Genomic DNA, 15,721 nt, shown 5'->3' on the forward strand with positions numbered 1-15,721 from the left:
TAGTGAACCATGAACTAAGCTTGATCACATGTTTGAACTCTAAATAGAATGCCCTGCCTAAGGTGAATGATTTCATAGTGTTTGCGTATGACTACCACCATTCTAATAAAGACTATGTTACAGGAGCATGGGTAGATACATTAATTAAGGCCATACTTAAGATTGTCTACACTATTACAGGAGAAATGCTTTGTCCCAGCTTAACTTTAGAGTGTGTTTATAAAGAAATAGAAAGATGGATCAGGAAGTTGGCAGAGGGTCCGGAATCTGACAGACCAAATGCAGAATTGATAAATCTCGTGGAGTATATTTATAAGCCTTATTACTATATATGGAAAACAACCATTTACAAGGAGATCATTGGGGATAGAATTACAGCCGTAGCAGGCTTGGCATATCATGCCCATTGGCTTTGGACATGTGAAGTAGATGCAGAGTCCAAGAACTGCTGAAAATTTTTTTCAAGCTACATGGGGAAAAAAGATCTTTTTTCCCTGTTATTGCTTCTTAATGCCAAAGTCTTGTTCCCTTCATCCATACAAGTAGACAAGGAGACAAACCACAGCTCCCAAGACGTCTGAATTGCAGTCAGTGTGGCAGGTAAACTATCTGCCAGGAACTCTAGTGGTGGGAGCCCATAGGCATATCTCATGGTGCCAGTGAAATGATTACACCACAGACTTATAGGTAAGGTTTATCATGCGTTTTGTATACAGTACATGATAAATCAACTGAAATCCCGGCCAAGGTCCTTCACATCATGAGACTTCATGTAAACAAAGCCAGTCAGTTCCTTATTTGAGCTAGAAAAAGTTAATCCAGTCCTGAAAGAGCAGAAAGGATTGGGTTTTTATTTAAATCTCTCCCAGTTACAGAGGAACCATTAGGGTATATTTACTAAAGTGAGAGTTTTAGAAGTGGAGATGTTGCCCATAGCAACCAATCAGATTCTACTTGCAATTTACTTAACACTTTCTAGAAGATAATAGCTAGAATCTGATTGGTTGCTATGGGCAACATCTCCACTTCTAAAACTCTCACTTTAGTAAGTAAAGTAGTATAGTAATTATGCCTCTTTGACTTTGATTCTGAATTCTCTAAAGGTTAAATTGTAGGTGAACATGTTCAATATGGAACCATTGATTTTGGTTATTAACAGCATAAAACAGGGCAACTTCACAAAGATCATAGTAGTGATGACTGCCCTACTCAGATATAAGGGGATGACAGTCAAATCTTACCTGTATGATCAAAGCAATCTCCTCAGCCTCACAGCAGGTTCATGTTCTATAGGTGGGCCAGAAATTAGAATCTCATGGTTGGATAATCAATTAAAAAAAATTAAACCTCATACTGTCCTAGTCAATGATCTTCCAGAGGCTTCTTTTTGATACTCATCAGAGGGTGCTCCTACCAAAAGGTAAAATGCTACACAGAGACTGGTGAAGTCCCTGTTAGCTCACGGACATGTGTCAGTTTCTCTTTGCATTAAGGTTCTACACAAGATGATTTCCACCCTCGAAGCAGTGTAATTTGCATTTTCATTCATTTGTGTTCCAGATAAAAATGATTTGATTCTACACACTGCAGGGTGTGTGCCCGAGGCGTCATTTGGCTGCTCTGAGCAACACTGCAGCACTACTGGCCACAGGGTGCCATTCCATTCACCTTGCTAGCCAGATGCAGGGGCCATGGGACGGCAAAAGTGCCCACCTCCAGGCCCTGGCACACTGATGATGGACCACTATTACACCCCACTCTATGGGCCTGCTTTACACTCTTTGCTTGTTAATTTTCTTGTGCATTGTTTTATATTTGCACTTGTCTTTTTGAAAGAATTATTCTTCTTGATAGAATACATTCTTCTCTCCTCTTCATGTTCTGTGCATCTGATTCTCTCCTTTGAAGCTTTGTTTGATTAATATTGAATTCCCAGGCAGCCAAGGTGCAATAGAGAGGGAAGAGCTTGAGCTTTTGAATATAAAGTACTTGAGATCTTGTCACCGCACTCTGGGCCTAATTCAGACCCGGACGCTAAGCCGCGATCGCTTGCTGCAAAAAGGGGCCGGGTATGCAAATTCCACGATCGCACTGTGTGGCGGAAGGACGCCCTCTATGTCTTATAGAGCGACGGCAGTGAGCGAACGCAGGTGTCTATAGATGCCCACTTTCCTCTCTTAACACAGGTCATCTCCAGAAAGTGCGTGATTAATCGGTAACATCGAGAGCCATCAGAGCTGCACGCAGCGCTAGAGGTAGCCCCTACCCCACCGCAAACACTGTGATCACTGCAGGCTGAAAAATAAGCAAGTGACGTGTACAATGACGCTACTTTGCTAATTATGCACACCCATAAAACTCTGTTTTGACGCCCAGACACACCTGTGTTCACAGCACCACTCCCCCATTCTCAAGCACCTTCCCCTGTTACCACCCACAAACGGCACTATCTGTCACTCAAGGTAGCGCTCAGTCTTTGTGCTATGAGCGCATGATTCCCGGTTGCAGAACTGGCTCGTGCACTGCGATGCATACGCATGCACAGACGGGCGACCATTGCCCATAGCGAGCGATCGCAGCTTAGCATCCGGTTGTGAATCAGGCCCTCTATACCCTTATGTTCTAGTCTCCCACATTGGATTCAGAGAACAGGAATATACATCCGTAATTTTGGGATATGTGGGTGGTTTTACAGAACAAATGCTAATTATGAGCCTCAATTTTACAGCATCACAATACACAGGCATGGAGAAGACGTGTTGTCAGGATGGCATGTTTGATAACCCCTTGGGTCACAGCTGTGAACGTCGCTCACGTCTCATACAGGAGGGAGAGAAGTGTATTGCTGCCTTCATTGACTGCTGCAAGGATATTGAGAAGCTGAGGGCAGTTGAGAGGCAACTGAAAGATCCCAATGACCTATCAAGAAGTAAGGAGACATGATACTAATAAATGCATCATAGTTTATAGACACGTCCTCAAGAAATATGAACGTAGGAGACAAAGTTTTCAGTAACTGGTGTTACTAGAATGTGATTATCCCTTTATGAGGCCAATCATTGGTATTTCCCAGCCACAGTAATAAGCTCGTCATCATTTGTATAGTGATGTGCACCTCTTTTTGTGGCTTCTTGTGATGATCTTGTTGTGACTAATGAGGGCTGAAATGGTTCAGGTGTGAACACATTTGCAAATGATATTTTACCAGATACAAAGATAATTATACCACTTGTAGCACCACATATGGGAGCTTCCTGGATTTGAAGTCCTACAGCATCTGCCACTTGTGAACACCACAAGTGTTCTCATTATCTATGGAGGAGATGTACAGTACCAAGCAGTGTAAACAGTGGACAAGTTGAGAAGTTGCTCATAGCAACCAACCAGATTTCACTGTACCTATCATTTTATAGAATGTACTCCACTTGTGCGCTCTTTACATTCCTTGATAGATAATCTATTACATGGTGGTTTCCATCATTTTCTGTCATAAATGTTGTGAAGGAATGTTGCACATGTTCAATTTTAAAAGACAAGCTTGCATGGTTCCCTTTCCCACAAAGGTAATACACTGGGTTATGTTTATAATGTTGTTCAGTCCTACTGAATGTCCTCCCAAAGTATCTAGTTCTGCCCTGAACTTCTCCAGTGCACAGGAAAGGGTTACATTGTGTTGCCTGTGTCTCGGTGTTTTTAGCCAAAGTGTGCTACCCCCATATTTCCCCAACAATAACCCACTGCCCTGAGTGATTTTATCTAATCCTTATGGAATTTTATGGGCTGACATGATGAGACCAACTTTAATCTTTGGGAGGGTTTTGGTTCATATCAGCAGGGGGGGCGGTTTGGCTCCCATTTGGCTAGAGCTAAACTGAAGATTGCAATGAGTTCTAATTGGGAGACTGCATTCCTTGTTGCACTAAGGGCTATGTCCTCCCTGGGCAATTGGAAGCAAGGGAGAGCAACATCATTGTCTAGAAAAATCTTGGCCTGAAGCAGTGTTCCACTGAAAGTCGGAGAGCCTTGGTCTAAGATGTTGCCGGCTATGTGGCTCGTTGGCAGAACAGGTATCTCATATAATAATCTGCCATTAATTTGTGATGAGCAGGAATGTGCAATACAGATGGTATTCTACTTTATTAGGAACTCCACCTACTCGGGATGAAGTAAAAAGTTCGACAATGACGATGTTGATATTCATGTCAACACTACAATGCCAACAGATATGACATCGACATTGTTAAAATGTCAAAAGGCAACATGTCAACATTGGCAACATGTGAAATGTCGACAGTGTCAGAATGTTCATATTAAGGTTGACATTAGTCATTAGACACTAGAGGCAGGGATAGGATTTGGGATTAGAGTTAGGGGTAAGGGATAAATACACACCCCAACGCCAGAAGATTAAAGCTCTGACCTAAAAGTCACAGTTACGTAACTGCCAGGACTCGGAAGCCATGCTGGAGCCACTGCAGCCATCGGGAGCAGGTAAGTCACTGCTGGGCCACCAGGGACGATATGTCAACATTCCAACATGTCGACATTTCATCACTGTCTACATGTCATACCACACACCCCAAATTATACCTTTGATTCTATTGAGTTCTGCCTTTGGTTCACTTTTAGGGCATCATTCAGAGCTGTACGCAATGCTGATGTTCATGGGCTTCAGCGATTTTTTTTTTCTATTACGCACGTGCAAAAAAATCCCTAAAAAATACTAAAGTGCATTCATCACACAGCGTACACACAGAGGCGCTGCTGCAAATGAGATGTATATCAGAGATGAAAAGTGCTGGGTGTTCCTGGGTGGTGATTGGGAGGTGGCTTAGTGGACGGACATACATGGTCTGTCCTATGGGCGTGTTATGGGAGTGATGCAGACTTGTTGCTGAGATGTTTACATACACAGGCGCTCAATCGTTCACTTTTAAGGCCATACTCTGACAGTAAATCTGCAGCTGCCATAGTTCAGGTACAAGTTTCCATGGTGAGACTGATGGTGTTATCTACAGCTGCACCAATTGTCCTTAGAGCCTGTACGGATGCTGACAGTGGGCGTCTCAGTCCTTGCACAGGCCTACGCATGGATAGATGGCAGATAAGGACTTTGTAGCTTCCTTTGCAAAAAGTTGCAGACGGGACACCTCCAAAAGAAGCAGCTATGGCCACGTCTGTGTCCACCTGTGAATCAGAGCCTCAGTGTTAAAAAGTTGTGGGAGCAATAATAGTAAATAAAATATTTTACCAATATCAGGTGGTGATGACAGCGATTACATTGAAGATGATGAAATTATATCCAGAACAGAGTTCCCGGAGAGTTGGTTCTGGAAGACGGAGACCATGCATGAGCAACCAGACGCTAATGGGTAAATAGCCTCTTGCACATCTGCAAACATATTCTGAATATCACATGTTAATTGTAGACTTTCATTTCTTTTTTTATCACATTAATCAGACCAAAAAGTGGCCCATCCAATTGTGTCCATCACTTTTTTCTTCCAAAAGGAATATACTGTAAACTATGAACTTGTGTTGCTATATAAATTTTTTATTCTGATCATCGAAAGCTTTGACAGACATATTTAAATTGGCAATAGGAATAACCAGTAAGCAAGCCTGATTTAGCCTTTAATTATCTTGCTGTTTTAAATATACCAGTCAAAGCTAATGGTCGGCCATTTTGACAACTTGCTGGTTGGCAAATAAAATCCTAGTTCTCAGTACTGTTTTGCCTGATCATCATATATTGGATCATATGCACAAGGAACAGCTGTGAAGTAGCTGCGGGTGTACAATGCTTTGCAGCTATAAAAATGTGTCCTCGTACATCTGTCCTTTTTGTGCCATATGGCACAATATGTATGGCATGACTTTTTGCCAAAATGTTGCATCCTATTAGCATCATAGCCACAGACAAAGTCGCTGATAATGTATTAGACACTTTGGTTTGGGTATTTCTGTCACAAATTAATTGTACAAAGTTGCAGTTAAAGCAGAAGTACAGTATGCATGGCACTACCCACTGTTATTTGCTATTTTACACAGGTTAGCATCTCAGTAGCACAAAGTAGCTGCATGCAATCATAGCACCAGTGTTCAGGGTACCCATATATTGTACTTTTGTTGCATTATCAATGTGACTAAGTTGCATATATTTGATAATAATAACACGACTTGCTTGGCTTATACCTCTTTTCCAGCAAAAATCCGGGTCCGACCTGAGTTTTTGGACATGGCTCCAACCCAGGTCAGACCCCATTGACACTGCACCTTCGATCTGGGTTACTCCCAGGTCAGCTCTGTTCACACTGAACCCGGGTCTGCCCTGCTAAACCTATGAGGTCATAAAAAGTGGGAGGTGACTGCTCCACAACCACCAATCGGCTCATTTTAGGCATGACCCAGGTCAGATAACCCGGGTTGCACTGTTTACACTGCACCATTACCCGGGTCAGGGCCGGCTCTAGGGGTGTTCGACCAATGCGGTCGCACAGGGGCGCCACCTGTAGAGGGGCGGCACCCCTCCCCAGCATCCCGATTTCAGTGGGACAGTATTGTCCCGCTGTTCTACCCGCGGGCCGAAATGGCCCGCAGGTGGTCAAATTGGGAGGTTGGGGACCCCACCGCCGCAGATGTGTGGTGGTGCTGGACCCCCGGAGTGTCCCCGGAGTGTGAATGGATGCCGTGCGCATGCTCGCGGCAACCATTCACTGATTGCAGAGGGCTGGGGGAAGCCCAGCCAGTAACGGAGTGCTGGGCTTTACCCCCAGCCTGATGTTATTTGGAGGCGTGCCATGTGGGCACGCCTCAAAATAATGTCACACAGGGGCGTGGCCTATGGTAATTAGGCCACGCCCCAAATTTGATCGCTCACAGCTTTGCCGCGCACGATGTTAGGGCGCCTTCTCAAGGGCCGGCGCAGGGTGCTTCGAACCCTGGAGCCGGCCCTGACCCGGGTCCATCCTGGGTCCAACCCTGGTAACCCTGGTATTTTTCAGGGACCCTTTTACACTGAACTGTGACCCGGGTAGACCCAGCAAAAACCCAGTTTTTGCTCTGGTGTAAAAAGGGTATAAGTTGCAAAGTCTGCAATGTGCCAGATTAGTCTATTTGGCACAATTTGAGGATAGGTGTATGTGGACACATCTGTACAAAGCAGTCTCCTTGCGTGTCATCCCAGAGAGGCACACTAAGGTACAATAAAGGTCCTCGCTTGTACTTCTATGCAACAGCAGACAAATATTAATGATAAATTAATGAGTAAAGGATAGCAAAGTAAATGTATTATTCAATAATAAAATTAATTGGTTTATTACACATTAAACATATCAAATTAAAAGCAACAAATTAAAAAAAAAGATATTTTGAATGGGCTAATCACAAATAAAATTAGCATGCATATTGAAAGTTTATACTGAAGACAGTGTAGATAACCAGTACTAGTAAAGTAACAAGTCGCTCCTTAAATCCTTACATAGAATGTACTTTCACTTGTTTAAAGCAGCCCCCTGATGATAACCTGGTGCAGTTAGAAGTTCCTGTCCTGAGAACAGAACACCAACCAGTATTATAGCTTTGGAACTGCTCAATAAGGACGCCTTTCTCTCATCTGTCGGCTTTCAAACTGCTCAATAAAGTTTGATTTCTCTCAACAAACAGCTGTTGCTTGAAAATAATAGACTGGAGATTGCTGTATTTATAATGAAGATGTCAGTCACTGCCCTGGATGATGTATAAGCCAGTCTGCTTGGCTTCAAACTGCAATGTCACAATAGTTTGCATAATTAAAGGGTGGCTGCGTGGTCTTACGCATTTCTCTGCTTAAATACGTCAGTTTCTTCAGAGGAAATGAAAAATGCAACAGGCAGCACCGTTCAACACTTCAGTCCATTTCAGTGGCCAAATTAGAGTCAGGGATTCTGCCTGGTGTTCAGGGCAGGCGACAAAACAAGCCTGATTATATTCTCTAGTATTGGACTGTTTAAAGGAGAGAATAAATAAAATAAATATATTTAAAAAAAATAACAAAAAAGGTATTTTAAAATGGTATTCAACTTTCCATTCACTTAGAAATAGTAATAAAAAATGGTTTACTTATTTTAGCATAAAACTATCATCCTATATTTAAAATGTTATAACATACAAAATTCCATAGAGACAGAAAACATTTTGTAGTTACTCAGAAATTGACTGTTTATCTGATTCTACAAACTGATAACTTCTGTATTTACAATATTCTGACCGAAAGAAAAAGGCTGATCACCATGTCACCCAAGTTACCTCGTGCCATTTAGATACATTTCTTAAGGCACACATCCACTAGCAGACCCCAAAACGACTGCACGATTACGACATTGTAATCGTGGAGTTGTTTGACAGTCTGTGCTGTGACTACACTGAACAAGCAGTCGCTCAGTGCAGGCACATCAATAATCCCCTACCATGCTCAACCTGACGTTATCGGGTTATCGAGATGTTGCGGTTCGGTTTTCCTTAGATACAAACTCATCCATACTCAGGGGTTCCGAGTCTAATCAAGTTCAAGGGCCATATTCAATTAGAAGCGAAAAGTCGGAATCCGCGGAAAAGTATGGTGGATGATGTCATTTCGCCAGGCGGAAACTTTACGCCATATTCAATTGCAAAGACTTTTCGCGTACGCGGAAAGTAAATGCAATGTAATAGGCAGAAAAGATACGACTCTGAAACAGGTTGGAAAAAAAGTGCAGAATTGCGGTTTTGGGGTGCAAAGGTGGGGAAACCACTCTGCACCCTTGGAACAGCCCCCCATAAGATAACTGCTTCCAAAAAAATTTTTTAAAAAAAATGAGGGACACCCCAAAAAATGACTTTGAAAATGGGGTTGAAAAAGTTCAAAGTTGGGGTACAACCATAAAAAGTAGCGAAATAGACTTTTTGGGTGTCAGCAAGTATGGGGGAGGTGTTTTTTTGATTGCAGGTGCTTGCAACAGGAGCATTTTTTTTAAAAAAATTACTTAATTTTAGTGACTTTAAAATATGGGTGTACCCATTTCCACGTTCCCCAAATTTAATAGGACTACTTATTTTCACACACAAAAAAACTGCTTATTGCTATTCTTCACCACTTGTGCAAAAACGCTATATTGAAGCAATTGACAAGAAAGAAGTTCCCCAATACCTTCAGTAGAGCTAATCGGGGACTTCAACATTGATCCCCAATGTTAGTGCATCTTTTGGGGAGTGTCAGGCTGATTTCTGACAGGACTTTACGCCTGTTTGTGTTTCGCCGGTCCAACTTTTTGCGTCCTTTGGAATTGAATAGGGCGAATAGTAGGTATGCACATGCTAAGTTTCCGCGGCCAAAACACACGATGTAGGCGGAAAGTAGATTCCACTATCAGCAGCGAAAATATCGTGGCTAATTAAATACGGGCCCTAGTTGGAATCACTTTGGGGTTCCGAGTCGTACTGAGTCCCGGTTTGGTTCTGCAGTCAGTTCAAAACTCAGATTTAAACACTGAATTCAGCGTATGAATGGACATGAGTTATGTTATGTTCATTATACATTGTAAAATGAAATTTAAACCTAAGACTGTATCTGAGGCTGTATACACTGATTCTTGCATCAAGCATTAAATAGTGTTGAATAAATCCCAAAATGTTTTTTTTAACAGAATTTCAACCAAGGGTCTCAATGTTTTCTTGAAAGATTCAATTACTACATGGGAGGTTTTGGCCGTAAGTTTGTCTGAAAACAAAGGTAGGAGGATTACTCACTCACATTCTTCTTCAAAAATGATTCTTTGTTCTCATACTGTATGTAGGATGTGTATGATCTGGCATCGGGAAGATGTCTACTCATGTTGGGTGTGTATAATAGATGATCTAAGCGATTGTTCTTCTTGCAAGATACCCTGTATGTGATATACGATCACAGTTGGGATTCCCCATGTTTGTGGGTAGTGACAATCATGTCAACATTACCTCAGTTTCCACATGCTGAATGTAGGCATTATATACAGAACCTGTGGGATTTAAAGCCAAGGTGGTAATTCCATATGTAAGATTGGATCAGCAGGGTGTTTTCTCATATGGATGCATTGTACATGATTTAGGATCAGTATGATGTTTCATCATGTCGGATATGTAGGAGCTAGGATCCGGATCATTTTTCCTTGTGTTAGATGAGTATCTCCATGATTCTTCCTCTCGTAGGATACATATGAGTTACAATGTAGAATCCTTATCTAGAATGTGTATATTTTAAAATCAGCGTGGTGACTCCTCATCTAAGATGGGTAGGACATAGGACCAGGATTTTGTCATGCAGGATACGTATAAACTAGGATCAGGATGGTAATTACCGAGCCAAGACATGAATAGAAAAAAAATTACAATGTGCTGGTGAATAATAATATGCAAATGGACCATAATCACCCCAAGTAAAAAAATGATTATTATTTAAATAAAAACATTATAAACTAAAACCAGACATCATAAAAAAAAAAGTATGAAACATATAATGTGACATATGGTATAATAAACCGATTGGAGCATGAGTGATAATAGATAACATCGGTAGAAGTTAAACTTAAATGAAAACAAAAAAAAACACAATAGCGACCCTAAAGACCTTAGTGATAAAGGGATAAATCACCTATCCTATAAAACCTGAAAAAGTCCACAGAAGTGGATGAAATGCATTGCTGCTTCGGTTCCCAGCACATGTGATTGACAGCGTGGTATACCAAGTTTTAATCTATACAGCAGGAGCTCATCCCCACGAAACGTAGGAGAGAGGGTCTGCACTTTTGCAAACTCTATGCATTCTGGACTGTTCTTTGTGCGGTACACTAGCAGCTTGCCGGCAGCTCTCACTGGCCTGCATGATCATTAATACTGTAAGCAGCCTGGCGGCATTTCCTAATGCCAGACGTCTGTACAGCAAGGAGAGAGGCACAATACATTGGCATGGGTGACTAATAAAGGCGCCACACTTATAACAAGGTTTGCCTTACAACTGACAAATTGCGGTTCGGAATTCGGATTTTAAATCCGAATTTCGGGTTTTGGATTGCATACATTTTACTCTTTACATTTGCCCAAGGTACTATACTTATTATTAGAGATGTGCAGTTCGGTTCTCCAGAAATCTGAATCCACCCGAATTTCGTGAATCCGGGTAAATACGATTCTCGGTTCTAATCTCCTGAGGAGATCGGGGTATATCCGAGTTGAGGTTCTGATCTCTTTGCGGTTCAGAATTCGGATGTTAAATCTGAATTTCGGGTTTTGGATTGCATAAATTACATGATTTTAGCTGTTTTTAAAACTCCTATCTATTTTTTTATTTAATAAATCCAGATCCAAAACCAAAACACTTGAGGGTGTTTGCAAAACCAAATACAGATCTAAAACCAAAACCAAAACACGGGGGTCGGCGCACATCCCTATTTATTATGGATGTGATTTTGGATAATTTACAGTATCTGTTGTATACTAGCATTTGAATACATACTGCCATTATTCAATACTCTAGCAATCAGTGTTGCAATCCATTTTAGATGATCCCTGTAGTCAATTAAGGAGACTTTTTTTTTCCATATAAATGTAATTGGTGTTATCTATAATCACTCAGGTTCAAATTGGTTCATTCGTACTACAGTATATGATGATTTTTTAATCTTTCTATTTTTTTTTATGATGTGTGGTTTAGTTTATAATGTCATTGTTTGAAGAAACTGGTTATTTTTTTACTCCAGTTAGTTATGGTCCAATGAAATTTTTATTCCCCAGGTGAATAAACATTATTTAATAATTATATTCATTATTTCAATTGGATATTGGCTTACCTAGCACTGGGTATCGTCCACTTATACAAGACATGTTGTACACAGTTAGAATCAGAATGATGTTTCCTCACATACATTACAAGGTTCCAGTCTTATTTTTTATTTTTTTATTGGCAGGTATCTGTGTTTCTCGTCCACATGACATTCTGGTTAGGATGGACTTCTTCATTGACCTGAAGCTGCCATATTCCGTGGTGAGGAACGAGCAGGTGGAGATACGGGCCATTCTCTACAACTATGGCAACACCCAGCATAAGGCAAGTCCACCAGTACTAAAATTAATAAAGGTCACTTAGAGCCCCATGCTATAAATGCTAGTTTTGTGTTATCTAATGTCGGGCTAAATTTACTAAAGTGAGCGTTTTTAGAAGTGGAGATGTTGCCCATAGCAACCAATCAGATTCTAGCTCTTATTTTCTAGAAGGTGCTAGTGAAATGTTAAGTAGAATCTGATTGGTTGCTATGGGCAACATCTCCACTTCTGAAAACTCTAATTTTAGTAAATATATCCCATCTACTCTTGTGCAAATACATCTGGTTTAATGGTTTCCCTACCAAGACTGCTGTGAATAAAGGTTGTCCAACCAAGAGTGTAGTGTTTGCATGGTGCCATAAGTGTGTGCTGTCCATTTAGAGTATTTGATGTTCCTAGCTGTTTGTGAATTATGAGCAAGTCTACTGTAATTAAGGTAAAGGGGTGAATTTTATTTTTTTATTATTCATTGATTATTTATATAGCGCACACATGGGTCCTGATACAGAGACGGATGGTAATGGAATCACAATTGCATTCTCTCGCGTATCGCAGCTGTTAAATTGTGCTAATACCTTCCAAGGCACAGCTGAGCATAGGGACGCCCACTGCTGCCTTCCCATATCAGTCCAATGGCGTGCAACAGCGTAAACATCGGTACCATCGACGCACATCGGACAGTCACGGAGAATGTAAGTGAAGTCTGACCAGCCGCAACCACTGCAGCTCTCCTGACATACCAAGAGCTCTCATGCTGCGCAGGAGAACGCAATGGCTCATTTTTTTTGTACGCACACTTCCACACTAGGGTTTATTCTTGTCAGAAGCCGATTTATCTACCAGTTTGTCTTTAGATTGTGGGAAGAAACCAGATCACACCGTGGAAACCCATGAAAGCACAGGGAGAACATAGAAAGCACACAGTTAGGGCCATGATGGGAATTGAACGCAAGACCTCAGTGCTGTGAGGCAGTTACGCTAACCACTACACCAACCATGCTGCCCAAGTCAATTCCTTTTTCTTCATGTCTACATTTATCCAACAAATCGGGCAGTATAGAGATTTTGCTTCATCCAGTACAATGAGTGGGATTATGGGCTCTATTTATCATTATTTTTACTAAAATTCTTTTCACACCCTTTTCACATTATTTTAGTTTCACCTAAAGTTACTCCATCCCCTAATTATCACTTAATTTTAGCAATCAGATGGCATTTCCCATCATTGTAATGGGAAATGTGATCTGCCTGGTAGTTACTAAAAATACATTGTGAAAAGAATTCCTGGGGGAAGCCCTGTGATAATAACGCCACCTGGAGGCCGGAGCCGGCCCCAGTGATCAGCTGTGTGGTCTGAACAAAAAAAAAAAGACAAAAAAAATTGTAAAAAATAAAAGCTTACCTGAGTCCAGGGACCGGAGATCGGTGCTCCGGTGATGTCCTCCCTCTGGTCAGCTGGTCTCTCATCCCGCACATCGGGTGACCGGGTCCCAGTGCAGGATGGGATGTCAGCTGACTGGAGCCATGGAGGACATCACTGGAGCCCGAACACCGGAGGTAAGTGCAATTAAGTGAGGGGGGGTCGCGGGGGGGGGAGGGGTGTCGGGGACACTGATCTGGGTGTGTTCTTTTAAATGTAATAGGTGGCAAAATAGGCGACCCTAGCAGTGAAATAAGAGATTTGATGGTCTGTATTATTTAGCATTTTATAACTAACCATTAATGTACTCATGACACCTTTTTATGGTAAATTGCTGACTTGATTTTAAGAACTGTTGCTTTAAGGCTGCTCAACCACATGTATTTACTACACATTATATTGTGTCAGGCTTTTATTGTCTTTGTTTTGGAAATATTAATTGTTATATTTATTACACAAATCTTTTAGTCCTGAACAATAGTTCAAGCGCCAAGGTCCTGACATGATACATTTTTGCCTTTGGGTGGATGAGGGATATGCGATAAACTGTGGTGGTGGGATGTGGGGATGGGAGAAGGGAAATTTGTTTTGTTATGCAAAATGCCACTGCAATTATCCTGTGGGTACAAATAATACAAATGAGGCAGGATGTACAGTACGTATGCATGTTTATATGAGCCCCACTGTGCCACGTTTCCAAGCCTATAAATGTATGCCACCCGTCTCCATGGAACAGCTTTGATTGTATGTAAAATGCATTGCTAAAATACCCAAATGTTGCATCCCACCACCTGTGATCTGGACCCTGCTCCAACCAAGCTTTTATTATGGTTTGTGTACATAATTGTCTCTGTATTTGCAATAATAGTATAATGCTCTGTACAGACAGGCATTTTTCTTGAACCACTAAGGCAGCAATTGTTAGACTTCTTCTTAAAAAACGTTAGATCCAGACTGAATGACCAAGTGTAGACTGGTATCAAACCTCTCTTTTCTAGGAAAGGTTACTGAGAAATTGTTTGCAACTCAACTGGAAACCCATCTGTCAACCCATAGTATTTAATATCCATTACAGTCGGGATTCAGTAGAAGATACTGCACTGAAACATCCCTGCTATGTGCATGCTTAGTGATCTGGATGTCACCCACAGCTTAGTGAGCGGCCTGAAGGCCAGGGTAAAAACAACAAAATGGCCCGCCCTGATTCAGAGCGAGCGCTCGCAAATAGCAAGCGCCTCTGAATCAGGGCCTTAGCCTGCTGATGTTTGAATTCTGCGCATCATACAGTAGTTGCCTACCTTTTGATTGCCCTCCCCAGGAGAAGCCTGGGGAGGACAAGCAGATGGGCTGTGATGGGGGCGGGATCTGACGGGTCACATCATTATCCCCGCCCCCTTCATGGCAACTGGCCATGATTGGCTTAAATTTTATTTGGGGGCGGAGCTAAAATATTCATGTAGAATCACGTCATTAAGCCCCACCCCCTGCACGGGGACCAGCAGTCACCGTGGAAATTCTCCCCATTCTGCCCACTTCACTAGGAAGTGGGGAGAATGTGGGAGAAATGCCTACCCTTCTGGGTGTGCGGGGGGTTACCCAAAAAATTGGGAGCCTCCCGCGAAAACTGGGAGGTTAGGTATGTATGCTACGTGTCCGTATGCACCGCAGTGCACGTGCACTAACCAGTCTGTGCGATCGCGAAACGCTCGCCCCTTGTGTACAGATGCCTTGCTAGCTTCAGTGACAGAACGAGCCGTTTGTGGGTGGTGACAGGGGTTGGTCGCTGGAAACGTGGGAGTGGGGGTGCAAACACAGGCGTGCCTGAGCGTCTCAACACCGTTTCAGAGCCGTGCATAATTAAGACGCAGCGTCATAGTACACGTCCCTTGGCTGATTTCTACACTGAAGCACTTGCAGTGGTTGCGGTAGGGTAGATTCTACCACAAGTGCTGCGTATGCATCCGATGGTTCTCGATGTTAAAAATTGTTGCATACACTTCCTGGAATTGACGTGTATTGCGATGGGAAAGTGGGCGTCTTAAGACAGGCTGGAGGGCATCTGCATACACAGCGCGATCGCACGGCAAAACACAGTGAGCGTGCTAATGTTTTGCTAGCGATCGCGGGATTTGCATACTCAGGCTGCTGATGGCTGCGTGTGAACTAGGGATGTGCAGGCTCGGATAGGTTCGAATTTGCACGCCGAGT

General features: G+C 42.3%; 1 protein-coding gene across 1 annotated transcript in view; it reads left to right on the plus strand.

The window, feature by feature from the left end:
* LOC148443006 (venom factor-like) overlaps positions 1-15,721 on the plus strand; it is a gene marked incomplete at its 3' end in the record, with an annotated part of 75,409 nt that overhangs the window by 37,480 nt on the left and 22,208 nt on the right. The window contains exons 14-17 of the mRNA XM_088463401.1: positions 2,729-2,929; positions 5,261-5,372; positions 9,663-9,748; positions 11,958-12,097. Of these exons, the coding sequence (XP_088319527.1) occupies positions 2,729-2,929; positions 5,261-5,372; positions 9,663-9,748; positions 11,958-12,097 (539 nt within the window). The remainder of the gene's footprint in view (positions 1-2,728; positions 2,930-5,260; positions 5,373-9,662; positions 9,749-11,957; positions 12,098-15,721) is intronic.

The sequence above is a fragment of the Taudactylus pleione genome, unplaced genomic scaffold, assembly GCF_031769625.1.
Source record: "Taudactylus pleione unplaced genomic scaffold, aTauple2 ptg001357l, whole genome shotgun sequence".
Classification (NCBI taxonomy): Eukaryota; Metazoa; Chordata; class Amphibia; order Anura; family Myobatrachidae; genus Taudactylus; species Taudactylus pleione.